The 27,663-nt window shown below is 40.1% G+C and overlaps 1 protein-coding gene across 1 annotated transcript in view; it reads right to left on the bottom strand.

Annotated features, from left to right (window-relative positions):
* The window catches only part of LOC141140083 (cytochrome P450 3A9-like), a 74,465-nt gene extending 56,773 nt beyond the window's left edge, over positions 1-17,692 (bottom strand). Inside the window, exons 1-4 of the mRNA XM_073626885.1 lie at positions 17,432-17,692; positions 14,175-14,268; positions 5,599-5,651; positions 3,611-3,710 (exon numbers count right to left, since the gene is read on the bottom strand). Coding sequence (XP_073482986.1) covers positions 3,611-3,710; positions 5,599-5,651; positions 14,175-14,268; positions 17,432-17,502 — 318 coding nt within the window. The 5' untranslated portion in view covers positions 17,503-17,692. The remainder of the gene's footprint in view (positions 1-3,610; positions 3,711-5,598; positions 5,652-14,174; positions 14,269-17,431) is intronic.
* Positions 17,693-27,663: the final 9,971 nt, after the last annotated feature.

Here is a 27,663-nt window from a genome sequence, read left to right as displayed (position 1 = left end):
ATGTGAGGGGTGTAATCACTTTTGTGAGATACTGTATATATAGTTACATAGACATAGTTACATAGTAGGTGAGGTTGAAAAAAGACACAAGTCCATCAAGTCCAACCTATGTGTGTGATTATATGTATTACATTATATATCCCTGTATGTTGCAGTCATTCAGGTGCTTATCTAATAGTTTCTTGAAGCTATCAATGCTCCCCGCTGAGACCACCGCCTGTGGAAGGGAATTCCACATCCTTGCCGCTCTTACAGTAAAGAACCCTCTATGTAGTTTAAGGTTAAACCTCTTTTCTTCTGATTTTAATGAGTGGCCACGAGTCTTGTTAAACTCTCTTCTGCGAAAAAGTTTTATCCCTATTGTGGGGTCACCAGTTCGGTATTTGTATATTGAAATCATATCCCCTCTCAAGCGTCTCTTCTCCAGAGAGAATAAGTTCAGTGCTCGCAACCTTTCCTCATAACTAAGATCCTCCAGACCCTTTATTAGCTTTGTTGCCCTTCTTTGTACTCGCTCCATTTCCAGTACATCCTTCCTGAGGACTGGTGCCCAGAACTGGACAGCATACTCTCCAGGTGCGGCCGGACCAGAGCCTTGTAGAGTGGGAGAATTATCGTTTTATCTCTGGAGTTGATCCCCTTTTTAATGCATGCCAATATTCTGTTTGCTTTGTTAGCAGCAGCTTGGCATTGCATGCCATTGCTGAGCCTATCATCTACTAGGACCCCCAGGTCCTTTTCCATCCTAGATTCCCCCAGAGGTTCTCCCCCAAGTGTATAGATTGCATTCATATTTTTGCCACCCAAATGCATTATTTTACATTTTTCTACATTGAACCTCATTTGCCATGTAGTCGCCCACCCCATTAATTTGTTCAGGTCTTTTTGCAAGGTTTCCACATCCTGCGGAGAAGTTATTGCCCTGCTTAGCTTAGTATCGTCTGCAAATACGGAGATTGAACTGTTTATCCCATCCTCCAGATCATTTATGAACAAATTAAATAGGATTGGTCCCAGCACAGAACCCTGGGACCCTAGTTTTTTTCTTATTTTTCTTTCACTCTTTGGAGGTTTGGTTTCAGCTGTTGTGCCAGAAGATCCTTACAGCTGCTGGAATTTTACTACATAACTATCTTTTAGCGTGAGTAAAATGTGATGCAGATAATTTTAGTAAGTATTAATAATAATAAATGATGATAATCAGGAAAATATTGCATTATGATGACTAGATGGAGCTGATGATGATTTATATACAGTAAAACCTTGGATTGCGAGCATTATTAATTCCAGAAGCATGCTTGTAATCCAAAGCACTTGTATATCAAAGTGAATTTCCCCATAAAAAATAATGGAAACTCAAATGATTCGTCCCAGAACCATTTTTTCATAAGTCCTTCAGTTTATAGCCCATATAAATAGATTATAGCATGTGACCAGGTTGTGTAACCATGAAATGTCCATCCACAAATGGAAGCCTCCACAAGGGAATTAGAAGCTAAATCCAGCAGGAGCTAGAGAGTATAAAAGATAAGAGAGGCGCCTCTAAGTGTAGCAATATGGTTACATTTAATAAAAGGTACAACATTTAGCAACTCACATGGTTGATGATTAAAAGAGGCATTTGGGGTAAAGCTATCCACATAGACCATCCCTGCCGACTCTCATCACTGTCACTCTGCAATCATGACCGGGAAGACTACCCTGCAGTAGAGCGATCTAAAAGCGAGGCTTGAACCGCTCGCGGAGCAGAGCGTGGAAGGGATGACTTCAACGGTGGTGATTAGGATGGTCTATGTGGACAGCTTTACCCTTGGATGCCTACATACTTAGATGTGCCTGTTTTAATTGTAGCACCCTGCTCCTGTTGATCAGGCGCTTGCATTTAAATTTACGGGGTTGTCTGTTCTGTATATAGTTCATATTTAATCTGTGGCTAAATTAGCTTCTGTTCCAGCATTGGCTGTGTTGCGTGTAGTTCCACACTGTTGTCTGTAGGTGTTGTTGTCACCACAGGCCAGTGTTGGAAGAGCAACAGGCTGAAGTGTATTGAGTGCTCTTCTTTCTCAGAAGTAACCAAGCGGAGGTGGTCCACCGCTGTGCATACTGGGAAAGGGTGCTTAAGGGCAGACGCCATTTTTATTTCTCTTTTACCTAGTGGCCCTCCTGGCCTAAGGTATGTGACAACTTCTTTCCTGTCTCGGGACCATGCTGGCCCGAGGCTACGTTACTACAAGTAGGCCCAGAGGTCGTCTGGGGTCTGTTGGTTTAGAGGTGGTCCTGTGCTGTCTGTCCTGTGGGAAGAAGCCAAGTAATTGAAAGATCCAGGGGAGGACTCATCTTGGAGAGGACCGTGCAAGAGGCTGGTATCTCAAGAAGAGCCTGGTGACTCAATTGTACAACAATTTGTTCTTTTAAAGTCTGTGGCAGAGACTTTTCGTCCGTGCGCCATTCCGGCTGCTAGGTCAGTGAGAGAGACCTATCCAGGTGGGCAAAGATCTTTAGACTGAAGGTGTGTTTGTCTGCAAGATCTTAAATTCCTCAGTGATCTGCAAAAGGTATTTGAACTCTCCTGCAACTCCCTTTCTACCTCTTTACTGCTACTTCTTCAAAAGTTTTGCAATAAAGCATTGGAAATATAACAAAGTGACTGGTGCATACATTAGTGGGTGTAAGGCCTTATACAGACTCTAACTCCTGCTTAGGGGGTAACGGTAAAGACCTGAATAAAATCAGCGCTACATAATCATCAACCATGTGAGTTTCTAAATGTTTTACCTTCATTAAATGTAGCCATATTGCTACATTTAGAGGCGCCTCTCTTCTTTTTTATACTCAGTTGTGACATGACGCTACTTGTATATCAAGACATCACTTGTATATCAAGTCAAAATTTTTGTTGTTGTTTTGCTTGCAAAACACTCTCAAACCAAGTTACTCTTAAACCAAGGTTTTACTGTATTTACTCTATTCTGTGTGAATGAAAAACACTAGACCTAGAGAGAAAATAGCCTAATACCATACATTTTTGCTCGCTTTCACACAGAACAAGTGTTCATGCAGTGGCACAGGATGAATAGCTCTGCAAATCTTTTTAAAAATACCCCCTAATTGTTGGAAAATTCAGCTGGTGGTTATTTCTGTGTGTGGCATTTTCATGAATTCAATAATAGGTAAATAATTCACTATTGTTTATGGTATCCAAACTTTTAACATAGTCTTTTGGGATACTTTATCTGTATTACGTGATACATACGCCGCTTAGTGTACAATTCTAGCATCTGCCAAAATTAATTAACACCTGTGCACATGAACAGGGGTTACGTCATCCCATCCTGGCCAATTAAGATGGCCAAAGATTCTGAACCCAGAAGAGGCTGGCGAAAAGATGTCAGCGTTGACAAGGAACTTGTGAGCATTGAATTACTGGTGAGTGAGTATAGTATATAAGTGAGTATACAGTAGTTCTGTTGTAAATGCATAAAGCCACCTTTGTAACTGTGCAGCCTGTAATGCCATTTTTACACAGACTGAAACCATGAGGTATCATGATGATGCACTATTGCTGGTGGAGAGAAATTATTGTTGAATAATTTACCACAAGGACACTTACCCTTCTGTTTATGAAGTTAGTGTAACACTCTTTTACCAGAATGGCTTTTATTAAAACAGGGTCTAGAATTGCAAGAACTGGCTGTCTTCCATCATACAATCTGCAAAAAAATATACAACAGAAATTATTTACAGATAAAAAATAAATTTGCATACATTTTTTGTCTGTATATTCAATAAGAAAGCAATCTGTCACCAGCCACGTATAGCAGGCGTCTATAAGTTCTACATATGCACCCCAGAGTGTCTCAGAAGCCCCAGAGTACAGGGTAATTAATTTTACAAGTTTTAGTTAACTCCTGTGGTCAAGACATCTGATCTCCCTTCCACACTGTTCTGTTACTAGTTTTGACAGCATCACTGATCATTAGTGAGACATGGGAAGTTGAAAACTGGGCCTGAACTCTTGACCATTGGTGAAAATTTGCTTAAGGGAATGTCCCAGGTTTTGGGTTTTCCAGGGTTTTCTATAGTCAACTGCCTCTGTGGCTTTTGCTCATGTCTAGTGACAATTTGGAAGCTGAAAGTAAATACTGGTATGGCACAAACCCATTAGAAGCCTCTGATTAGGATAGGTCCTCTGTCTTTGCCTTGACCTTTTCAAAAATACACCACAGTCCATCTAACACACCAGGTTAAACATACAATATCACAGGAAATCACGGGTAAGGTAATATTTAGTACCTAGTAGTAGTGCTATATCAAAGAAGACACCAAACCATGTAGTAAAGGCAAACTTAATATATTGTCACCCAATATGGTTGGTAACTAGGCAAGCGTAATATGGAATATTGTAATAACAATACACTTTAGCATACAAAGTGACGAAGACTAGGTATTAGATGGCATTTGGCATCCAGATCAGCATAAACCGTAGCAAGGCCAACTCAAGTGCAGTAATGAGCGGTAGTAGAGTTTAATCTGAGTGCTGGAACTCTACTGCCAGAGCGCATTTATGGTGGCAATGCTAGTTCTAGACCAACTGGGTATGCACTGTCCAAAAGAAAAGGAGGAGGGTAGCGGAAGGGGCAGGGGAACAAAGGGACGTGCAGATTAATTATTACAGGAGGGGGGTCCTTTGAGATGTTCTTCTGCCAGCTATTTTTTGGGCTCTTTAAGAGCATCAGTGCAGTTAATGACAGTCCCAGTTAACCTGTATGCAGTATAGGTATGGTATAATCTCGGCACAGGTGCAAGGTAGATGTGGTTCAGATGCATTGAAGGTTCACTGTAATGCAGTATTGACTTGATATAGGTGCAGTCTAGGTTTGGAATAAGTGCGGTAGAGGGTGCAGTATGGGTGCGGTATGGATTAGGTACACTTAGTGTCCTGCTCTGGGTGGCTCAGTTCCTTCTAACAGTATCAGCAGTGGGTGATTAGCCCTCATACAAGTTCACAGAATTCTGCGGTGATCTTTTGTTTTAGAAGGTAGTCTCTGGTGATCAGTAATGAGAAACAGAGGGTGAGTGGATGCTCCAGTCTCCTGTTTCCCTGTGACAGCAGTGCAGGTCCTGTCATGTGGACAGTGCCGTGCTGCCCAGGGTGTCCTCACTCCCAATCTCCGTTTGGTAGGGTTTCCAGCTGCCAGATGAATATTCAGATAGAGGTGCTATATTTAACTCCCTCAGTGCCAAGAAGAACTTTTGGGGGCAGTTTTAACATAAATCATCCCTTCACCACTCCTACTGCACAGTGCCTATTGTAATTTATATTGTAACCATTATAGTGTAGCCATTATATGACTCATCTAAAACTACAACTTCCAGGATTCTGAGCACTCTGTATAGAAGTCTATAGGCTTGTTTGGGCTTTAGCTTGCCTCCTGCTGGCCAGCAGTAGAACATTAGTATCTCAGTAAAGGGAGAGAAGAATAAATAGCAATGTCTTCAACTCCATATTGCTGTAGCTCAGCTCAACTAGAAAACCAAAATCATTGAAATTGAATATCATTGAAAACCAAAATGTATATTCTGGAGCTTTGAACTCACCCCCATAATTTTCCATATTTTTTAAAGCATTCCACATCATACTGTGCCACACCCTGCAAAATAATAAAACATATAAGCACAGAAACATACACAAATAAACATCCATATTTGCAGATGATTAATATCATATGCCACCTAACATCCAAACTTTTTTTCAGTGACATTGTGAAAACTTTTAGGCAATCAGGAAAGACTCTATTGGCCAACCAGGGAGACCTACAGTTTATGCTTGATACTGCTATCCAAACTTTATAGCATGTAGTTTTACAAAAGTTGTTTTACTTAGAATTTTGTGCCACATACAGATAAATATCATGCAATAGAACATATACAGAAGGTTGGAAAATTATGCAATGGAATTTTGATTTCAAGTCCTATTGGAACATACCAAGTGAGTATTGGCTTGGTCACGTGTTACCCGCTCTGCCCCTTTTGACAGTTCATTACAGCCACTGTTTGTGCCTCTGACACCATTATTGTGAAATGCGTCAGTTTTATTGCTAGGCTCTGGCAATGCCCGATCCTGGAGACACATTTTCTCTCCCTCCTACTATGGCCCATCAAAGATGAACTCTTGGTCATGAGTTTTAGAGGTACAGGCACTTGGACGACACTCTGGTTTGCTGAAGTATAGTGACGTCTGACATGCATGCCTGGTATTTGAGGATGGTGTCATGTGGTGAAATGAAATTGTTTGCCAGTATATTTAGGTGCTCTCTACTATATATTGTGCAATAAAATTAACATCAGTTGTTTTCATTTCTCAAACTGACTGTGGTTGGGCATTTTTATGTACAGAAGCGGACTTGTGAATCACATTGATCATATTATTATGGACATTGCATTTACCTGTTCATACGCATTATTTGTAAGACATCAATATGTGCATTGCACAATCTGTGGACTTTTGAATTCATTTGAATGTGTTGAGTAGTGTTTTTCTTGCATATCATTTGATGAATACAAGTATCTGGTAGGATTTACTGGGTCTGTCATGTCATTGTTACATATTGTTCAGATTTATACAATATAAGCATACTATTCATACAGGTTTTTTCCTTGTCAAAAGAAGTTTATTGAGTATACAATGTTATAAAGATACATAAAGATACATAAAGTAAGTTTACAAGGATCTATAAAGTAAGCTCATTGTTTTACAGTAGGGTTTATATAGGTAAATATCATGAAATTTCAAATATTAAACATTGGGTTCACGTAAACCTAAATTAAAGATATATATCATTTCCTTAGTTACTTTTGTAGGTATTTAAATGATTTATACCTACTATACATATTGTTTACAAGTAGAGTGTATATAGGTCAAATAAATTCTGATAATGAGCTTTAATCGTAAGGTGGAGAAAAGGAAAGAGAAAGAAGAAAAAGGGTTGAAAGGTAGAGGTATGGTCCACAAGGTTGTCCCGCTCGTCAGTTTATTATTCCTTTTAGTTCTCTTTGAAGCCTTAGAATGGGTGTCTCTGTAAGTCATTTAATCTGTTACCATGGCAACAGGACAGAGTCATTGAAATTTGACAGGAACTGTTGTTTTATCCAAGGATGCCAAAGTTTTTCAAATTTTGGAATTTGATTTTGATCGATGGCTACCATCTTAGCATGGGACATTGTATTATTCATTCTGTGAATTGTTTCTGCTAGTACCAATGTAGGAGATTTCCATGCCTTCGCCACTGTTTGTTTTGCAGCCGTTATTAGTTGGATCATAAGTTTGAACTGAGAGAGTGTTAACCATTCCGGTTTTAGATTAAGTAAAGTTAAATATGGATCTGGTTGTATTATTTTTTTAAATATTTTAGATGCAATCACGAAGACTTCCTTCCAGAAGGTTTGGATTACTGGGCACGTCCACCATATGTGTAAATATGTGCCTATTTCTGGGCATCCTCGAAAACAAAGAGTTGAGGTATTAGGTGAATATTTTGCCACTCTAGCGGGTACAAGGTACCAGCGAGTTAGGACTTTATAATTTGTCTCCAGTGCTAAGATGTTGGGTGAAGATGACTTAGATGTGAGCCATATATTAGACCAGTCCGTGTCTTCTAAAGTTCGTCCCAGGTCCTCCTCCCACCTCTGAACGTAAAAGAGGGTCTATTAAGATTTGCTACTCCATATAATTGATTATAAAGTGATGAAATTGTACCTTTAGCAAATGGATCTTTTGTACAGATTGATTCAAAAATGGATAATTGGGATAATGGTGTATCCCCCTTTAGGAATGGTGTATAGAAATTTTTGATTTGGAGATATCTAAATATCTCAGAGTTTGGTAGATCATATTTTTCTCTAAGCGATGGGAATGAAAGGAATGATTTAGATGCTATGAAGTCATTTAGTGTCTGAATGCCTGATGTTGTCCAAGCTCTAAAAGAATTTGGGTAGATCCATGCCGGATAAAAGGCCGGATTTCTGATAAAAGAAAGGAGAGGATTGTGTGGAGATTGTAACTGATATTTGGTTTTTAGTTTATCCCAGAGAGATAAGAAGTGTTTAGTTATGGGATTATGAATTTTAAAGCTGTCTTTAGGATCAAGCCATAATAAATTTGATATTAATAGAGGGTCATTTTCTGAAGCCTCTATAAATACCCATAATGGGATTTCCTGTTTTGCATGGTATTTGGACAGACTGGCCAAATGTGCTGCTCTGTAGTAGTTAGTAAAATTAGGGTATCCCAGGCCTCCTTTATTTTTGGGAAGATGTAGTGTGTGTATAGGTATACGTGGTTTAGAAGAGCCCCATATAAACGAAGTTGCTCTTTTTTGTACTATTCTCAAAAAATAGGAAGGAATTGGAATAGGGAGGACTCTGAATAGATAAAGCAATTTGGGTAGAATAGTCATTTTGATTGCATTAATCTTCCCTATCCAGGATAAAGGAAGTTGCGACCATTGTTTTTATTAGATTTGTGATCTGTCTTAATACTGGAGGATAATTGGTTGAGAATAAGTCAGAATGAGATGCTGTTAAATGAATTCCAAGATATGGGATTGATTTTTCTGCCCATGTGAATGGGAGTGCAGCCCTAGCCGGGATCAATTCCATGTTTGTGAGTGAAATATTAAGCACTAGGCATTTCTTAGGATTAATCATAAGGCCGGATAGGGCTGCAAACCCATCAAGAGCTGGTATTAAGTTAGGACCAGAGACCTGTGGTGATGATAGAAAAAGTAATATATCGTCTGCAAATATACATAATTTGTGTGTAATACCTCCTACTTCAATGCCAGTTATAGTTTGGTTTGTTCTGATGTATTGGGCCATGGGTTCGAGTATAAGGGCAAATAATAAGGGAGATAATGGGCAACCCTGTCGGGTACCTCTTTCGATATTAAAGGCTTCAGATTTGTATCCAGCATATTTTATATAGGCTTTGGGTTTATTATATAATGCTTTGATCCATGTTAAAAAGTGGGGTCCAAAACCCCATTTTTGTAATGAATATTGCCAGGATACTGTGTCAAATGCCCTCTTAATATCGAGAGATAGAAAACATAAAGGGATTTTCCGTTTTTTAGCAATATGTGCCAATAACACTGCCCTGCGTATATTATCGCCTGCCTGTCTATTTGGCATGAAGCCTGCTTGATCTCTATGTATTAATTTTCCTATAATGCTATTGAGGCGTTTTGCTATTATTTTTGCTAATAATTTAATATCGAGGTTTAACAGAGAGATAGGCCGATAATTCACACAGGAAGTATCATCAGAAAGAGGTTTTGGGATCATACAAACAATTGCCATTAGTGTTTCTTGCCGAAAAGAATGTCCATCTAGAAGTTTGTTAAAAGTTTCAGTGAGAATGGGAGAGAGTATTTCTGAGAATGTTTTATAGTATAAAGCCGAGTAGCCGTCTGGGCCTGGTCTTTTGTTAAGTTTTAGGTCTTTTATGGCGTTAGCAACTTCATCTATAGTTATAGGCTCATCCAAACTGCTTTTTTGATTCTGAGATAACTCAGGTAAGGTTATTTTTGAGAAGAAGGATTCAGCTTCTGTAGGATTAAATTCATTGTTTGTCTTGTATAAAGTTGCGAGATGTGAGTGAAATTTATGGACTATTTTAACTGGATTACAAGTGTAAACATTTTTTGATAATTTCAAACGTATTAGTTTGAAAGATTTGTTAGTTGAATTTAATGCCCGAGCCAAATATGTACCTGGTTTGTTTGTATTCATGTAGAAATTGTGTTTGGAGCGTTTGAGGGATTTATCAACTGACTCAGTGAGAAATAGATCGTATTCCAATGTAGATTTTTCCAGATGAGATTTTGTACTCTGAGATGGATTATCTTGAAATGATATGTAGGCTGCATTAAAATTGAGTTCTAGTTTTTTTGCTAGATTTTTGCATTCCCGTTTAAATAGTGCCATTTGTCTTTGTATTGTACCACGCAAGACAGGCTTATGAGCTTCCCACAGTGTTATTGGGGAGATGTCTGTTGTGTTATTAATTGATATGTATTCCTTTAAAGCTTGTTCAATAGCCATCTGATGTAGTGGGAGTTTGAGCATTATGTCCGGTAAGTACCACGTTGGGTCATGCGCTTTTGTTATGGCTGAGGCTATAGTAGTGTATACTGCATTATGGTCAGACCACGGAATCGGAATTATATCTGATGCAATAATTTCTGGTATCATTCCTATTGTTAGAAAAATATGATCTATTCTGGTGAAGGTTTGATGAGGGTGCGAGAAATAAGTGAATTTCTTTTTCATTGGGTTACTTTCTCTCCATGAATCTACCAGATTGTATTTGGAAAGAAGTTGAGAAAAAGGTAATCTAGAGGTTATTTTGGATGGTGTAAAAGGTGATTTATCTAGAAATGGGAGGAGGACCTGGTTCGAATCCCCACACATTATCACTGTTCCTATTTTGTGTGTATTAATCACTTGTAATATATGTGAGAGGAATGGTGTAGGTTGTTTGTTAGGAGCGTAGTAGGAAATCACGGTGATTGCTGTATCCATTATATAACCCAAGAGTATCAGGTATCTACCTTCTGGGTCTTTAATTTCTGATGATAAGGTGAATGGTGTGGATCGGTGAAATGCAATTAGAGTTCCCCTTTGCTTGGTACAGGCAGAAGCCGTGTAAATTTGTTGATAAAAAGAAGAAATATATTTTGGAGTAGAATCTTTGGTGAAGTGTGTTTCTTGGAGGCATACTATATGAGCCTTCTTGTTATGGAAAGTACGGAAGGCTTTGGTCCTTTTTTGAGGAACATTTATTCCCTGAACATTCAGGGAAAGTATATTCAGTGGTGCCATGGCAATAGATCAAATAGTTTTGTCTTACTTTTTGTTATGCAGAGCTGACTGCGCAGATCAACCTGTGTGGACTGAAGAGATGAATAGATAGAAAAGAAACCAGTGAATTCTGGAGTAAAGAGTAAACAAAAAACATATGAGATTAGATGATACATTGAATAAATTATTTTTTGCAAGTAATCACAATTTACCCGTGAAAGAGAATAAATATCTCTTTCAGGGGAATAAGTGCCTTCGTCACACTCCCACATAATATGGTTGGGAGAATGAGGAGGGCTAATGGGGGTACACGGATCTTCCGCTTACAGGAGAGAAGTGCTATGTCAAAAGACATCAAAATGATGTTTCATTAATTGGAGTGCAGAATATAGTTTTTGTTGAAATTATTTATTCCAGGGTGGTTGTATATGGTTAGTCTTGCCCTAGGCTAAATAATTCAGTTAGAAAGGTACTGTTAATAACTTTGGTATTGATGAAGATAGTTTGAATTATTTTGGGATTTTAACCCTTTTAGAGTAAACAATTACATATTTTATTCATACGTAACTGTTTAGATATGTTAACTCATAAAATTGAGGTTGTACTGCTTCAGATTAGAATAAACAAAAACATAATTCTAGGAACTAGTTAGGTAATAATATATTTGTTTTAAGAAAAGAAAGAAAAAGCTTCCATTACTTCTGGATTATTGAACATATTTTTCCTAAAAAGTAATAAATCTATTGTTATTACCTGATAATATATAACTGAACAAGAATTTCCTTATTTCACTTATATATTCTAAGGCTATATGAATCAGAAGTAATAAGAAATATAACTGGAATGTAACATGATCCCACACAGTGTGTGACTATCAGAATGCAGTTACATTCAGTTATAAATATAGGTTTTTTATAGAGAACCATCTCTTAGTATAATAAATGAAGAGATATCAGGAATTAGGATGTCAGTCCATTGAATCTTCTTGGTCCATGGATGATGTGGCATAACGGCCTCTTTTGTGAGAATGATGATTCCCATTTTGTTCTGAAATTTTCTGGGTGCTGCCTGAAGGTGAAGATGACGCCATTCTTCTGCGTGTGGGAGAGTTGCTGCTTGTGGGTTCTGTCAGATTTAATTTTAAAAAGGGTTTGTTGTAGTTCATCTGCTGATCTGCTTCTGTAAATTGTACCTTGGTAGTTAAATCTGACTGAAAAGGGGAAGCCCCATTGATACATAATGTTGTGGCGTTGCAGTTCCATTAGTTGGGGTTTCATGGATCGTCTTTTAGTAATAGTAAGTTGGGATAGGTCAGCAAAAATTTGATAATTGTGTCCTTGAAAATTAAGTTCCTTTTTTTCTCTTGCAGCAATTAGTATTTGTTCTTTCGTTCTGTAATAATGACATTTTGTGATTATATCACGTGGGGGTCCATCTTTCTTTTTGGCTGTGAGGGCTCTGTGTACTCTGTCCAGTTCTAAACGTTCAATAGGGATATCTGGCTTTAGTTCTTGTAATAGAGCAGTAATAGTAGATTGCAGGTCTGTCACAGTTTCAGGTATTCCCCTTATGCGCAAGTTTGAACGTCTGGCTCTATTTTCGTAATCTTCGAGCTTAGTTTGAAGTATTAAATTCTCTTTTTTTAATTGTTCCAATTCTGTTATATTTTCTTGGGTTGTAATTTCAATTTCATCCATTTTTATTTCTAAGGCTGCGGTGCGGTTTCCCAGCTCTCTTATTTCTTTGGTTAGGCTTTTTGTTATTTGGTCTGAGGTTTGTTTTAAAGCCTTAAGAAGCATCTTTTCAAATTGTAATAATATTACTGGGGATGCTGAGGAGGCTTGTGGAGAAGTTTGTGAGAGGATTTGTTCTGTATCTGACTCAAATGGAGAGTCTTGCTGTGACATTTTCTGTCTGTGAGGGCGCCCTGATGCTGTATCTTGTGAGGTGACTGGAGCTGCTTTAGTTGCAGTGAGTGCCTGTGAGCTCTTTGTGAGGTGATTTTTATTTCTGCCACGGTTTCCTCCCAGTACCATATTTCCTGCCCAAACTTTCACAGTTTGTTCCCTGGGGCAAAAAGGTTCAAATGGATACCTTTTGAGCCTGCAGGCTCCGCTTTGTCCTTCTCTTCTCTCCTCAGCGGTGTGGAGCTCTAACAATGCATGTCTGCTCTGCTAGGCTCCGCCTCCTGCTCCCCTTTTCATACAGGTTTTTATTCTTGGCCTTATTTACTTTTTCCTGTTCTGACAGAAAGAGAATAGAAATCTGCCTAAATGGGACACAAATGGCAATAAAAACCAGACAGAGGTTATAACCCTCCTTTGCTCTATCTAAAACAAAAAAAAAAAAAAATGCTCGGATGAAGTTGGACTTTAAAAAGGTCCTTAATTTATCCATGAAGCACTGCACGGATGTATAGTAATTACCAGGTAATTTTTTCCTAAATAATTTTTGTAAAACAGGCAAAGTTTTTTTATATACATTATTACCATATGCATAGTCTATCACCAAAAAATATTGCACCATAAACAGGCACATCATTAAATATCATCAGCCAAGTGATATTTTTTCATACGTTTTTATACCAGTGAGCCTAGGTTCACATTGATGCGATTTGGCATGCGATTTGACATGTCAATTGATTCCCAAAAGTAGTTTCTGTGCTACTTTTGGCAACTTCAAGGTGTGATTTCTATAAACATCTGTGCAGGAACCCGCACAGATGTCTCTGAAATCACTCCCGAAGTCGGACTGACATGAGGGTATGAAATTGTGCGAGTTCAGGTGAACTCGCATGATTTCAATCCCTCTATCAGTGTGACTCTAATGTCGTGTACACATGGGCTGACTTTTCGGCATCAAAGGTCCGACAGTCTTTCCAACAGACTTTTGACGGACTTCCGAATGAACGGACTTGCCTACACACGATCACACCAAAGTCTGATGGATTCGTACGTGATGACGTACAACCGGACTAAAATAAGGAAGTTTGATAGCCAATAGCCAATAGCTGCCCTAGCATCGGTTTTCGTCCGTTGGACTAGCAAACAGACGAGCGGATTTTTCGACCGGACTTGAGTCCGTCGGAAAGATTTGAAACATGTTTCAAATCTAAAGTCCGTCTGATTTTTGCCCGAAAAAGTCCACTGCAGGTCCGATGAAGCCCACACATGGTCGGATTGTCCGACGGATTTGTCCTGTCGGACCAGTCCGGTCAAAAAAACCGCCCGTGTGTACACAGCATAAGACTAAATGTGACTCTCAGGTAGATAAAGATTGTGAATTTGGGGTCTCTGATAAAATCACATACTTACATTTCTATATCCAAGAAATGTTCCAATAAATGGAACTGGATAGGGACCTGGAACTTTTAACTTCTTAAATATTCCATATGGCCATACACCATAACTGAGTAGAAAAAAGAAATATAGTAAAAAAATATAAATTATACATATAACTTACAAGTAAATAGAAAATTATGCAACATATAATAATACAAAAACATTATTTAGAATCCATAGTGTCAGTTTGTACTACTCTCTTGAAATATCAAAATGTAGCATAGATTTGCATAGCTTAGTTAACGTTGAAGCATAAATAAAACCCCCAAAAAATGATGTAATCTTTTGCAGTTTACTAATCCTTGGATGTGGTGGCTGCATTCATTTTCTTCTTTCAAGGCTTTCTTTTTTTTTTACCAAGTAATGCTGCAAATAACACACTTCCTGCCCCGCATGTCTACACTCTTTTCTCCACTGTATCTTTGAAAGGTGTTATGGATTTCACACCGGCTGGACTAAAACTATCTGCCTTTGCTTAATTCCAATACAAGGTGGTTTAATGAGACCATACACAGTGCAAATTTCTTTCCTGCAACCTGTGGTGTTGCGACAGACAGTGTTGACAATTGTCTTGTCCCGGTGGGGGGGGGTCCCCTCCAGGGGAAGACAGTAATTATTGCTAGCAGCTGCAGGCAATGATCTCAAGAGAATCTATCAACTTGGCACATTCAGCCTGCCCATTACCGGTTCGAATCTCGGCCGGTTTGAGATTCGAACCATGTATGGCCGGCCTAACACTTTTTACAGGATAAGGATGTTTGTGCAATCTTTTACAGCTCACAGAATGAGACAAGGGCACTGCTGTTCAGGCAAGATCAACAGGTAATTTCTGTACGTGCTAAAACTGTTTTAGACTGACAAATGAAAACTAATGTAGTCACCACATCTAAGAGCTGCAAAACATTTTTGCTTTTAGGTTTAGATATGCGTTTATACTATACTACTATACCATATTCAAATAAAAGTCTTAGTTTAGGCTGCATACCTTTTAACGGAAATGTCTTTTTCACATAATAGAGGCCCTGTGTGCTCTTGAACTATCATGTTGGTTGTTTGCTATTTGATGTAGTAAAAGAGCTTCATTACTAGTGCTGGGGATTTCTTGCATGCCAACATAAAGAGGCCAATTCAATAACACATGTGCAACACATTCCTGGAGGTGTGGATGTAATTGCACGCCTTGTGTCAACTTATGAATCCCTGCAACATTTTCATTGTTAGCACTGACATGTGCAACATATTCAAGTAGTTCTCAGTTGCCAAAATATTACTGTCTGTCACATTGTTGTGACAAATTCATAAAGAAATGCTTACATATAGAAATACACCTAATTAGTAAAAAGGAAAGTGGGAGTAAATAAGACCTCGCCTATGTTGAGTAAAATGTATTGCATGTGTAAAGCAACCTATAGATTATGCAATTTTCTTTCCTTCCACCACGCACAATTCCCCCATCAACACAATCAGTGTTGATGGGGAAACCCTCCCCACAGCGCTATTTTGTTCTGCTGGTGGGGAGTCTTCCCTGTTGGCAGAACACAATGATTACTGCTGATGGCTATAGCCGCTGCCAGTGATCACATGAAAACAATTCAACAGGCTAGTTGTGCCCAGGTTGATTGATGGAATGTCTTTGGTACAACCAGCCTGCCCATAGATAGATCAAATCTTGGACCGTCCCTGCTGAGATTTGATCCATCTAAGTATGGTGTGCAGAGATAATTTTTCTGAGACAACTCTGCGGCAGATTAATATACTGTACTTTATGGACCTGTACACAAATCTGTCACAAGCTGCGACATCTATTGCACTAATTCTTTTTTTTCCCACACTCTATAAAACTGACAGAATCTGAATTCTTTATGAATTTGTCACAACAATCGGGACAGACAGTAAAATTGTTGCAAGTAAGAACTGCAAGAATTTTTTGCACACATTGGTAATAAAAATATAAATTTTGCACAGGTTTTGTGAATTTAGCGCAAAGCTTCTGACTATCTTTACACCGCTGGAAATTTAAAGTATCTCAAATGCTTTATGGAACTGCCCCAAATATGTCTCCCCAATATTGCTCCATTCTGATGGGGCATTTCTGTCATGTTTTGGCCACTTGGCACAAGCACTGCCAATCACCTCCTATTCAAATACCTTACTAAATGCCTTAATTAAATTAGCAATCAAGACTGAAGCATGTAGGAAGATATAAGGGGTATAAGCTCTACCCTTAGGCCTTATGCACACTGCTGCTAGTAAACGGACGTTTAGGAGTAGTTGGGCATTTTTTTTCAACTGCTCCGGAACTCTCCTATATGTTATCTTATCAGTACATGTACACAGGGTCGTTTATTGTCGTTTCTAGGCAGTTGTGTTTAGAGGCTTTTTTTGGAACCCCAAAAAAATGCATTCAGAAGCTGTGTGTAGAGGCATTTCAAACGCTAAATGCGATAACTTGCTTTTAGCCGTGTTTCGTTTACAGGTGTTTTTTGTTTTTGGCTATTTTGTAAAAAATATATATATATTTTTTTCCAAATGCTTCTAGACGCAAATGCGGCTAAATGCGGCAAGTAAACGCGGCTAAACGGCCATTATTAGACGCGGGTTTCTAGCTGTCGAGTTAAATCATTCAGGAGAGGTTGAACAACGGCCCGTGTACATGAAGCCTTATCCAGAAATAAAATGTAGTTTATTCTTGATTCTGTCTTCCAGAAACTATGCAGCTCATAACAGCCAATGCATATTGTAAGTAACCTAGGACACAATAATTTACTTTCAGCCTAACAAAGTATAGATGTGTCAGTAAGTTGATATACTGTAGTGTATAATTATCAACACAATCACTTATCCAGCATTTTTTAGACAACTCCTGTGTCTATGATATAGCCCAGGTTTTCACCATATCATTTTTAAATACTGTTTTATAGCAAAACATCTTTAATTCTTTCACTTCATTACATTCATTTAATAAAATACAATAGAAGCCTGCAAGACAGGTGTAGAAGTCTCTTTTATTTCCTGAACCTGGTTACCTAATTTAGGAAATCACATCATTATGAGAAATGTATTTGCACAACGTCTACTGAAAGTTAATAAATACATAGGCCGTTGTTAGGTATACTTGTATCTGTATAGGAAGTGTGCAGTCTCATATATGTACATGGGTAATGTAACGAAATCATACGTTTTGTATCTATAGCATACTAATTGTGTATGTCAGAATATATTATACTCACATTAAAAAGAGAACCCAAAATAAGGCTATTAGGATCCAGGTCTCTGAAGAGAAGCTGGGGATGACGTTCATGATTCTTCGATGACTTCTACTGTCTTAAATATCAGCTTGTACTGCCTTCTATGTCTCCTTCACCCTACCTCTTTGCTTGCTGTAACCTAGTACATTGTACAGCTGCTTTTCAGTTCCTTATTGTCAAACCCAGCAATGTCCTTTGTGTCTCACAGAGCAGTCATATGATCTCATGGGCTGGCCCAAGAAGGCAGTGCTAGGATTTGATAAACATATGTCCATACATTCCAAGCGAAGGTATTGTGCAACAACTGTACAAAGCAAGGGTGTATATAGGGAAATTAGAACAGTACTTTAAAAGCCATAAAGATCTGGAAAATACAAAGGTTGTGTAAATAGGGTCATATAGACATTGTACATTTATTTTTCATACTGTGCAAAATCATTATATCAGTGTTTACTCTCCACAGGACTCAGTATTATCAGTACAGTTTGTTACAACTTTTTATGTTAAAGGTTTTAGTTTCACAACATTTGCAAATGTTACGTGGAAGTCACACTGCCTCATCAAGGCAGTCCTAAAGCTGACCATCAATGGATTGAAAATCGGCTGGTTGAACTAAATTTCAATCCATCTATGGCATGTTCCCATTTGTTCCAAATTTGTGTTCATGAACAGTGTATTTTGCTCGTGCAAGAGTCCCCGCTTTCAGAATACAATAGCATAGCGGGGAGGCTTTCCCCATCCAACTCGAATGTGTGAAACAAACAAAACGATGTGAATGTACAATGTATATGTAAAGCGCTGCGTAAATTGACGGCGCTATATAAGTACCTGAAATAAATAAAATAAAATAAAAATAAAAAACGCTGCTCCAAGTTGACCCACACCACAGAACTTGGCTTCCAGCGTACAAAAAGTGCCAGTCCAGATCGTAACTGCATCAGATAAAGAGAGAAGAATCCGAACTGATGCAATCTTCTTAAAAAAATCATCTTTATTTCGTATAATAATCCATAAAAGAAGTGAACACACAGCGGGCAAGAGAGAGAGAGACACGTCCGATGCCTTTCATGCTGTGCTCAGCGCTTACTCATAACCTCTAAAGCCACCCTTGAGACATCCATCCACTTGATACACACACACAGGCCGCTGCCCAGGTGAAACCAATCACATATGGCTAGTTCTCTCTCTAAAAGCCAAAAAGAAAATATGTAAACTATCAAATATATTAAGATAAATTCTTAACATAAGTAGCACAATTCTACCTATCAAATACCCTGTTAAGACAAAAACAAACATTGTCATGTGGACATAAAAAGATGAAATTACATATGTGGGCAGGTTGAAACAGTTAGTTAAGTGCTGTCCGAGCCAGGAGGGTAGGAGTTAATGCCATTCCCGGTTCCTTTGTTTTTTTGGCAGGTTCTTGTCTGAGTTCGGCCCATTCCTGTGAGATATAAATTGGGTTATGCTCTGGCACAGAGAGTTCTCTCCTTAGCAGAGCACCAGGAGGGGTATTGGGGGAGAGCTCCCCTGAAAGGAAACTAGTGCGGCTGCAGGACCCGTAGGGAATTAAGACGGAGGAGGAGACCCAGAGCAGCAGGAGGTCATGCACCACTGCCAGCATATAGAGAAGTTTAACCTGAGGTTCACCCAAAAGACACCAGCACTGGAATATGGTCTGATGGATCTGCATTTGCTTAAGAGTGCTTCTGAAGAACTGTAACTGCCAGACTACACCTTTGCAGGTATGCAGGGGCATCACTCAGCCTGTAATTATAGTTAGGGATTTAGGAATGAATAATGCCTTTATCTGTTGGACTGTAAGATGTCTGATTTGCACCTTTCTTAAGTAAAGTATTGAAGTTACTAAAAATGTCTATCATAAGTAACGGACACATACATAGTTCACCGAGTGGGTCTTAACACATTGGGGTATGAGGACGTCAGTGTGGAGTGAAGTAGTATGAAAACACAAATGGTTACCTGGGGTAACAGAAGTGTACCAAGCAGCCTGTCGATAGCATGCACCTGTTATAGGTAGTATGGCCTCTAGCAGAGAGTGGGATGTTTTGGGTACTCCTTCCATCAGCAGTCTGTCTCCCATAGCAACGTGAGCAGATTACACTGCAGAGGTTCCCCATCCTGTATAGAGGTACAGAACGTCAAGAGTTAAGTAAAGTGCACATGTGGAGCCCGCACAGAGTGCACGGCAGGGCCCACGCGGCTACTGGGGAGTAGTCATAGAAAATGGTGGATGTGGACATTAGCTCAGCGTGTCCCTCCTAAATGCAGATTACAGAGAAGGTGTACATTGTCATAGGAGTTAACTGGAGGATATGACATACAACCACCACCCTGCCCCCCTACACATACATTACATATTAACCAACAAATTTAAAAACGTATCCAGAATTCCTAAACATTGGATTATACATTCTCCTTTTTAAAGCTTTTTCAGAGTCCATAATACTGAAATTCTGAATTAAATTATTCTAAAAAAAGTGTTCATTCATAATGAGTCAGATCCCACTCATAATTTTAACCTCCTGGAATCCTTGTCTGTAGGTGGAATATAGAAAAAAAAAATCTTGCTTACATTAGGCCTCATGCACACTGGATGTTTTTACAGCTGCTGTTTTTGGCTTCAGATGTTTTTTTTTTCTACAGTCATGTAGCCATGGTGTTGCAGCTAGTAACAATCTGCCAAATCACCCCACTGCCAGACTTCATACATCACTTCCAGAGACAATGAACAGTCTTTTGCTGGTTTTGTTTTTCTGTTTTATTGGGGGGTACAACTTGGATAAGGATTGGAATATGGGATGCCCATAGCATTAATCATTGCCATCATATTTATAATTGAAGCACAAAAGCACAATGTTAGAGTCAGAAGATTGGATGTGCATGAACATTGAGCCCGGGTTCACACCTATGCGAATTAAATGTGCGTTTCCGCGCATCTAATTTGCATAGCAGGAGAATGTGACTGGCTCCCTATGGAGCCAGTTCACATATCTCCGGGGCGGCTGCGGAGCGCACTGCACAAAAACGCTGTGCGTCTTTGGCTCCGTTTCAGGGCCGAATTCAGGCATAGAATCGGCCCTGATTCGTCCCTGAAACGGGGAACAGGGACACACAGCTCTCCTGTGCGATACGCAGCCCGTTGTAGTGTGAACCTGGGCTAAATGTAAATCTCCTACTGCATCTTAATGCAGACTGTTTCTCCTCCTCTGCTGTCCTCCCACAGACTATTTGCTTCCAAGGAATCCTCATTCAATACCGTGTAGAGAATGAGGACACCCATTTCTGGCCGTGTAGAAATAACCCTTACTAGCACCTACCTATTGGTAGAGGGTGCTACAGTCAATAAATTCCCCATCATGTTATCCTATGTGTCCATGCACACATAAGCTGTTATCAGCAGTTTTTGGCTGGGGCGTTTTTTTGGCTTTAAAAAACAAAACAAAACTAGTGGGTTCTGAAGAGTTTTTCAGCTGTAAAAATGCCGATACACGCGTAAAAACGCGGCTCAGCAGTGTTTAACGCTTTTGATCCATTTAAAAAAAAAAAACGCTAACATGGAAAAATGCTAATAAATGCTAAAAACTGCTAAAAACTGCTATTGCAAAAATGTTAAACTTTGAAAAACTCACTGCAATGCTACTGGCATTTTTATAACATTATTTTATTGTACAGTGTGCAGTGTGCATGAGGCTCTTAGTCTAAAGGTATCTCCCCCTGTTTTCAGGACAACAATTTTTTCTATGCCTTCTATCTGTAAGCCTGAGGGATTCCCTCCATATAGATCATTAAAACTGCCCTGCCATATTAGTGGAATTATTTTCTCCATGTTATAAGCATGATTATGGAGAAGATCCCGCAGTCATCTAGTTGTCCTACCCACATACTGAATAGAGAAAGTTTTGCAAGTGATCAAATAAATTATATGAAGTTGGTGGTCAACCCATAGACTAATTCTTTGAGATTATAGACCACACCCATTCACACCATCACTTAGTCCAGATACAACCACATAAAGTAAATATAAAGACCCAGCAAAATTTGGCAAATATAGGCAGCGGCACTTTATTGGTTTGACACATAAAACATATGAAAATAAAACAACCATTTATTTATTGACCATATAAAACAGCATTACTTTAATGAAACCAAAATTTTGTAACTGCTCAGTTTTCAGAACTCAAGCAGCAATACCTCATTTTAACATATCAATATAACGTCCCCCTAGAAATCCAGGGTGACCCAACTACATAATAGTGCTCGCGACTGGGGAGGGAGGAAGCTCTTAATCCAGTGTTCCTTGCAGGAAAAGGGGGAATTCCCAGCCCAGCAGCCCCTTAAATAGGCTTTCCCAGCTTCCAGCACACTCCTCTGCATTCCATCGGTTCCCCTGAATCCTGCAGTTCCCGAAATTTAAAGCTTCAGTAACCGCTTAATTATTGCTATTAAGGTGAATGGATAGCAATTATTTTTTTTTTTTTAATAATAAAGAATGGGGTGGCCACAATCCCAAGTAAGTGGGCTCATATTGTGCCCCCTTTTCCATTATTAAGGGACCCAATGCCTACCACTATAGGCCTGCCTTTAAGATGATCTAACCCCTCATGGGTTTTAGGAAGATGATAAAGAACAGAATTCACTGGTGCCTGTGGAATGAGCACTTCTCCCTCCTGTTTGGAGAGAATGGCCAGACTGACACCCTTGTGAATCAAAGTGGTCACTACTTTTTTAAACTCAGCAGTGAGATTACCTCTCAGTTTTCAATAAGTAAGATCATCAGACAATTGTCTGATGCCCCCATTCCTGTAGGTATCCACGTCATGTACCACCACAAATTCCCCTTTTAGACCCTTTAATCACAATAAAAGAATCCTCACCTAAGCACTCACCCGCATCAAGATTTTGATTCATTATATACCCTTTAGTGGCTGTGCATAGCACTATGTAGTGAAATCCTGTTCTATCAATTTTTTTTAACTAATCTAAACCTTTACCCCGAGAAATTTATAGCATAGAAATCAGACCTCAAACGTGTGGATCAATGTATGAGCAATCTGTTCAGTGTTTTAAAAAAAAAAAAAACACAGAATAATGTATTGCCAGCTTAACTCTAGCCTATGGGAGTCTTCATGTTAAAGTATATACTGTAATAATATAAGTGCAGGTGTGCCAGGGTGCAGCCTATTCCTCTTTAAGGGCTCATGGATGCACTATAAACTCAGCAAAGGACAATGACAGATGAAGGCATCCAATGTGTCCCCACACCAATTTCAGCAAGTTATATAAAAGTTGCTAACCCCCCCAATTAAACTAGCTTTTAGGCTGGGTTCACAACTATGCGAATTGAATGTGGGATCCAATTCACATAGCAGGAGATTGTGACCTGCTCTCACATCTCCGAAGCAGCTCCAGTGCGAATTGCATAGGAGCCCTGTGCATCTTTTGGTCCATTTCAGGTCTGAATGCAGTCAAAAATATCGGACCTGAAACGGTGAATAGAGAAGCACCAGACCCCTGCTATGAGCCGCATGTGGCTTAGATGTGAACCCAGCCTTAAACTTAAAGAAGGTGCACATGAAAGGGCTTTCTCACACAGAGTGATTTTTTTTTTGCAGGTTAGCTGATAGGTGTGCTGGAAAAAAATGTTTGTTTGTGCTGTACAAGGCCCTTCTATGTGCACCTTACTTTAAAAGCTAGTTATAAATTGTGTTTGGTTGTTATTTTTGTATAGCTTATATAGGGATATTTTAATACCAATTGTCCAATTTTTAATGATGAAATAAAATGTGTACTTGTTTTTAGCAAAACATGATGTTTTATTGTGTAGCACCTAACATAGTCCCTAATGTGTATAATTAGTAGTTGCTTTCAAGCATATGCATGAATTAATGTTCCCTGTAAGTGACTTAAAAAGTATGGAAGTCACGTGATCAATAGGGGTGATGTTTGGGATTGCCACTACCCTAGGCTCGAGGCAAATCCTTGGGGTCTGAGATTTGGAGTCCAAGCAAAATTTAAATTGCTATCCACCTGAAAGATTTTTTTTTTTCAAAAACCATAATGCACTGCATGGCGTTTTTAACTTTAGCATGCAGGCTCAGAAGAGACAATAAGGGGAAGTAAGCCTCCCTCACTATAGAAGGGTCGGCAGAAAGCAGCTATAGTATCAGTGAATTGGAAGCTGTTGTATAGAAAGCAGGCAAACTGCACAGGTGGAGATTAGGATCAGGTAGGACACTTCTTGTTATTACTGTGGGCTTTTTTTGTCTTTCATTTTTATTTGTGGTGATTTTAGGTCAGCGATAATTTTTAACTACTTTCCCATCTATAAAATGCTTTTATTTTTTTTTTTTTATGCAAGGCTTACCTTTTAATATAATGGCCTTTTATTTCAGGAGGAAGGTAGCTTGTTTATTTATTTGAGGGTGTATATTGTTTTTTATTCTATGTTTATAGGGTGTTTAAATTAAACTACTTCTTTTCGCTGCAAATCTTCCCTTTTAATAAAGGCTGGGTTTTGTTTTAAGGGAAGGGTGGTACTTTGGGGTTTTCATATCATTTGTAAATTCTTTAATTTTCTTGTAGTAATAGGGCCTGTTTATGTTTGGGCTGCTCAAGGCAGAGCATTCACTTCTTACTGACTATCTGTTCTGGGGGCTGTGTTTTATTCGCAGTATGTCGCTGAATAATTTGAAAGAAAAAAAAAAGCCAGGTGCAAGGACCCTGTGCACCTAAACCAAATCAAATTACTGACGTTCACTACACCCCATATATCCGTAACTAAAATAAAAGTTAGGCATACGCAGGTTAGGCCTATTAACCCTAATTAGAACTGCCCTGCTGCTGGTTAGGTTTACATTGCTGTATCTTCTACAGTATTTTAATTCTTGTAGTAAGCCTTCAGCCTGTGTTCTTTGTCTCTAATAAATTTAAGCCTAGCCTTGATCATTAATAGTGTCCTGCTGCTGGTCAATTTTACACTGCTTTGTCATCCGCGGCTTCTTAAATGTTGTAAAACATCTGTCTGTACTCCTTTTTTTTTTTTATAGTTTATTTCAGCCAATTTTTTTCCTCATTAAAAGTATCGTGCTGCTGGCCAGATTTTCATGGCAGGACAGTTTTGCATCTCAGCAAAATACAGGCCAATTTCGATCTGCTGGTCAAAGCAAGTGTAATACCATTTAATGAAAAATCATGTGTCACTGCTAAAACTACCTGAAAAAACTTTTTTTATTCAAACTGAAAATTAACCACTTTCCGTCCGCTCTATAGCCGAAAGACGGCTACAGCGTGGGCTTCCACTGTCGGAAGGGTGTCAACAGATGTCCTCCAGAGATCATGCGGCGCACGGCCAGCGTGCTCTGCGATCGTTGAGTCCTTCAGACTTGGCTAATCACAGAACAGGGGAAAGGGAGAATCACAGGGGACCTTTAACACGTGATCAGCTGTCAGCCAATGACAGCTGACCATGGAAGTAAACAGAAGTCGGTTATCACCTTTTTTGTCTCCTCACGATCAGTGTGAGGAGAATAGAAGAAAGACGGTAACTGGCTTCTGTTACAGGGACATCGGTCTCAATCTGTGCCAGCCAGTGCTGCTAATCAGTGCCCATCAGTGTCACCTATCAGTGCCACCTCATCAGTGCTGCCTCATCAGTGCCCACCAGTGCTGCCTCATCAGTGCCCACCAATGCTGCCTCATCAGTGCAGCTTCATCAGTGCCACCTATCAGTGCAGCCTATCATTACCCATCAGTGCAGCCTTATCAGAGCACATCAGTGAAAGAGAAAAATAGGATTTTTATAACAGCTTACCTTATACTTAAAACCCAAAAAGAGAGGCGGGACCTCTGTGTCCCATGATGCACTCCAAGAAAAGGATTTTACAGGTAAGCTGTTATAAAAATCCTATTTTCTTTATCGTATATCACGGGACACAGAGCACCATAGTAATCACTATGTGGGACGTCCCATAGCAATGCTATTTGAGGGGAGGGAGACACAACCCATAGGTCACCCCCAGACTTGAGGACCTATACTGCTGCCTGCAGCACACTGCGTCCAAAGGCGATATCCTCATGCCTTCTTACATCCACCTGATAAAACTTGGTGAATGTATGTACTGAAGACCAAGTTGCAGCCTTACAGATCTGAGCCATGGAGTAGGGTGACCAGATGTCCCCGGATCAAGTCTGTCCCTGGTTTTGGCCCTGGATTGGATTTAACAGGAGCTGGGGCAGTTTCAAAGACAGTCAGTACAGAATTAAAAAAAAAAAATCTGAATTACACCCCCCCGCTCCGTTGCTCCTTATTTTTTCCATTATTTGTGCCCCTTTCTGATGATCATGTGCTGGTCAGAATGGAGGGACTATTTTTTCAGTTTCAGGCGCATGCCCATTCAGCTCCGCTTGCATGTTCTTCTGCCTTAGCTCAAATCCCGGCCAGCTGCCTGACTGCTTATATCCTTGCCCCCCCCCGGCAGAGTGTTCTTCCTCCGCTCCCCACCCATTAGTAGCCAGGGCCCAGAGAGTAAGACTTGAGAGGCTGTGAGGCAGGCGGCAGCAATAGGCAGAAAGAGGCAGTTGAGCTCAGCTGTCAATGTCCAGCAGCAGGAACAGAGGGGAAGCGGATCCAATCGTGGGGCTGCCAGTGCCTTGAAGGCTTCAACACAGGTGTACTTTGGGGGTGTCTGAATAGACTACATTGCAATTTGTCTGTCTCTCTGGCATAATGGATGGTATCAGAGCTCACAGGCAGCAGGCACTTATTGGACATAAGTTAACAAAATCAGCACCCAGCAGCCATGTTATGTGATACACAGTGACAGAGCCAGCCAGAGCCATGATAGAGTGCCTGCTACCTGTGAGTTATCATAATGCTGATGATCTTAACCAGCTGCCAACTGCCAACTGCCCCATAGCAGATTTACTGCTACAGGGCAGTGGCGCTGCGCAGGATCACGTATATACGTGATCCTGCATTTCTGGGTATTGGAGCCAATCAGCAGGTCCGGCGGACTCAACGATCATTGGGTACCGGTGGTCATCATGTACACAGGCAGAACGGTGGTCTGCCTATGTAAACAAGGCAGTTCGCCATTCTGTCAGTATGGAAGACCTTGATCCTGTGTTCCTGCAAAGCAGGTACAGGGACCTATGCCTTCCCTTAGTAAAAGCACCTCCCCCACCGTGAGAAAACACTTGTTAGGTACACATTTAACCCTTTGATTGCCCTAGATGTTATCCCCTTTCCATTGTCATTAGTACAGTGACAGTGCATATTTTTAGCACTGATCACTGTATTAGTGTCACTGGTTCCCACAAAGTGTCACTTGGTGTCCGATTTGTACTCCGTAATATCACAGTCCCGCTATGAGTCGCTGATTGCCGCCAGTACTAGTTAAAAAAAAAATATGTCCCCAGATTTAATTTAAAAAATCTGGTCACCTTACCTTGGAGGCCTGGTGACGCACTGCCCAAGAAGCACTAATCGCCCTGGTAGAGTGCGCTTTGACTTGAAAAGGTGGAATTTTACCCCTTAAATCATAAGTCTGAATTATAACTGGCCGAATCCACTTAGACACAGTGGATTTCAACGCTGCCTGCCCTTTCTTAGGACCTTCTGGCAGTATAAATAAGACATCAGTCTTCCGGATCTGAGCAGTCATCTTTAACCACTTGCCGACCGCCTAACGCACATATACGGCGGCAGAATGGCACGGGCAGGCAGAATCATGTACCTGTACGTGATCTGCCTCCCGCGGGCGGGGGGTCCGATCGTACCCCCCCCCCCCCCCCGGTGCCAGTGGCGGTCGGCATTTGACTGGGAGCGTCGGGAGGCGAGGGGGAGACCATCCGATCGTGGCCCCCCCCCTCGCGATCGCTCCCAGCCAATCGGAATCCTCCCCTGCCTGTGTGTAGTTTCACACAGGCAGAGGATGTGATGTCATCTCTCCTCGGCTTTGGCAGTTTCCGTCCCAGCGCCGAGGAGAGAAGACATGTAAGTGCACAACACACACACACACACAGTAGAACATGCCAGGCATACTTTACACCCCCGATCCCCCCCCCCGATCGCCCCCCAATCACCCCCCCCCTGTCACAAACTGACAGCAAGCAGTATTTTTTTTTTTTTTTTTTTCTGATTACTGCATTGGTGTCAGTTTGTGACAGTTACAGTGTTAGGGCAGTTAGTA

Source organism: Aquarana catesbeiana, linkage group LG04 (assembly GCF_042186555.1).
Source record: "Aquarana catesbeiana isolate 2022-GZ linkage group LG04, ASM4218655v1, whole genome shotgun sequence".
In the NCBI taxonomy this organism is placed as follows: Eukaryota; Metazoa; Chordata; class Amphibia; order Anura; family Ranidae; genus Aquarana; species Aquarana catesbeiana.
This window is presented reverse-complemented; position numbering and strand designations above follow the sequence as displayed.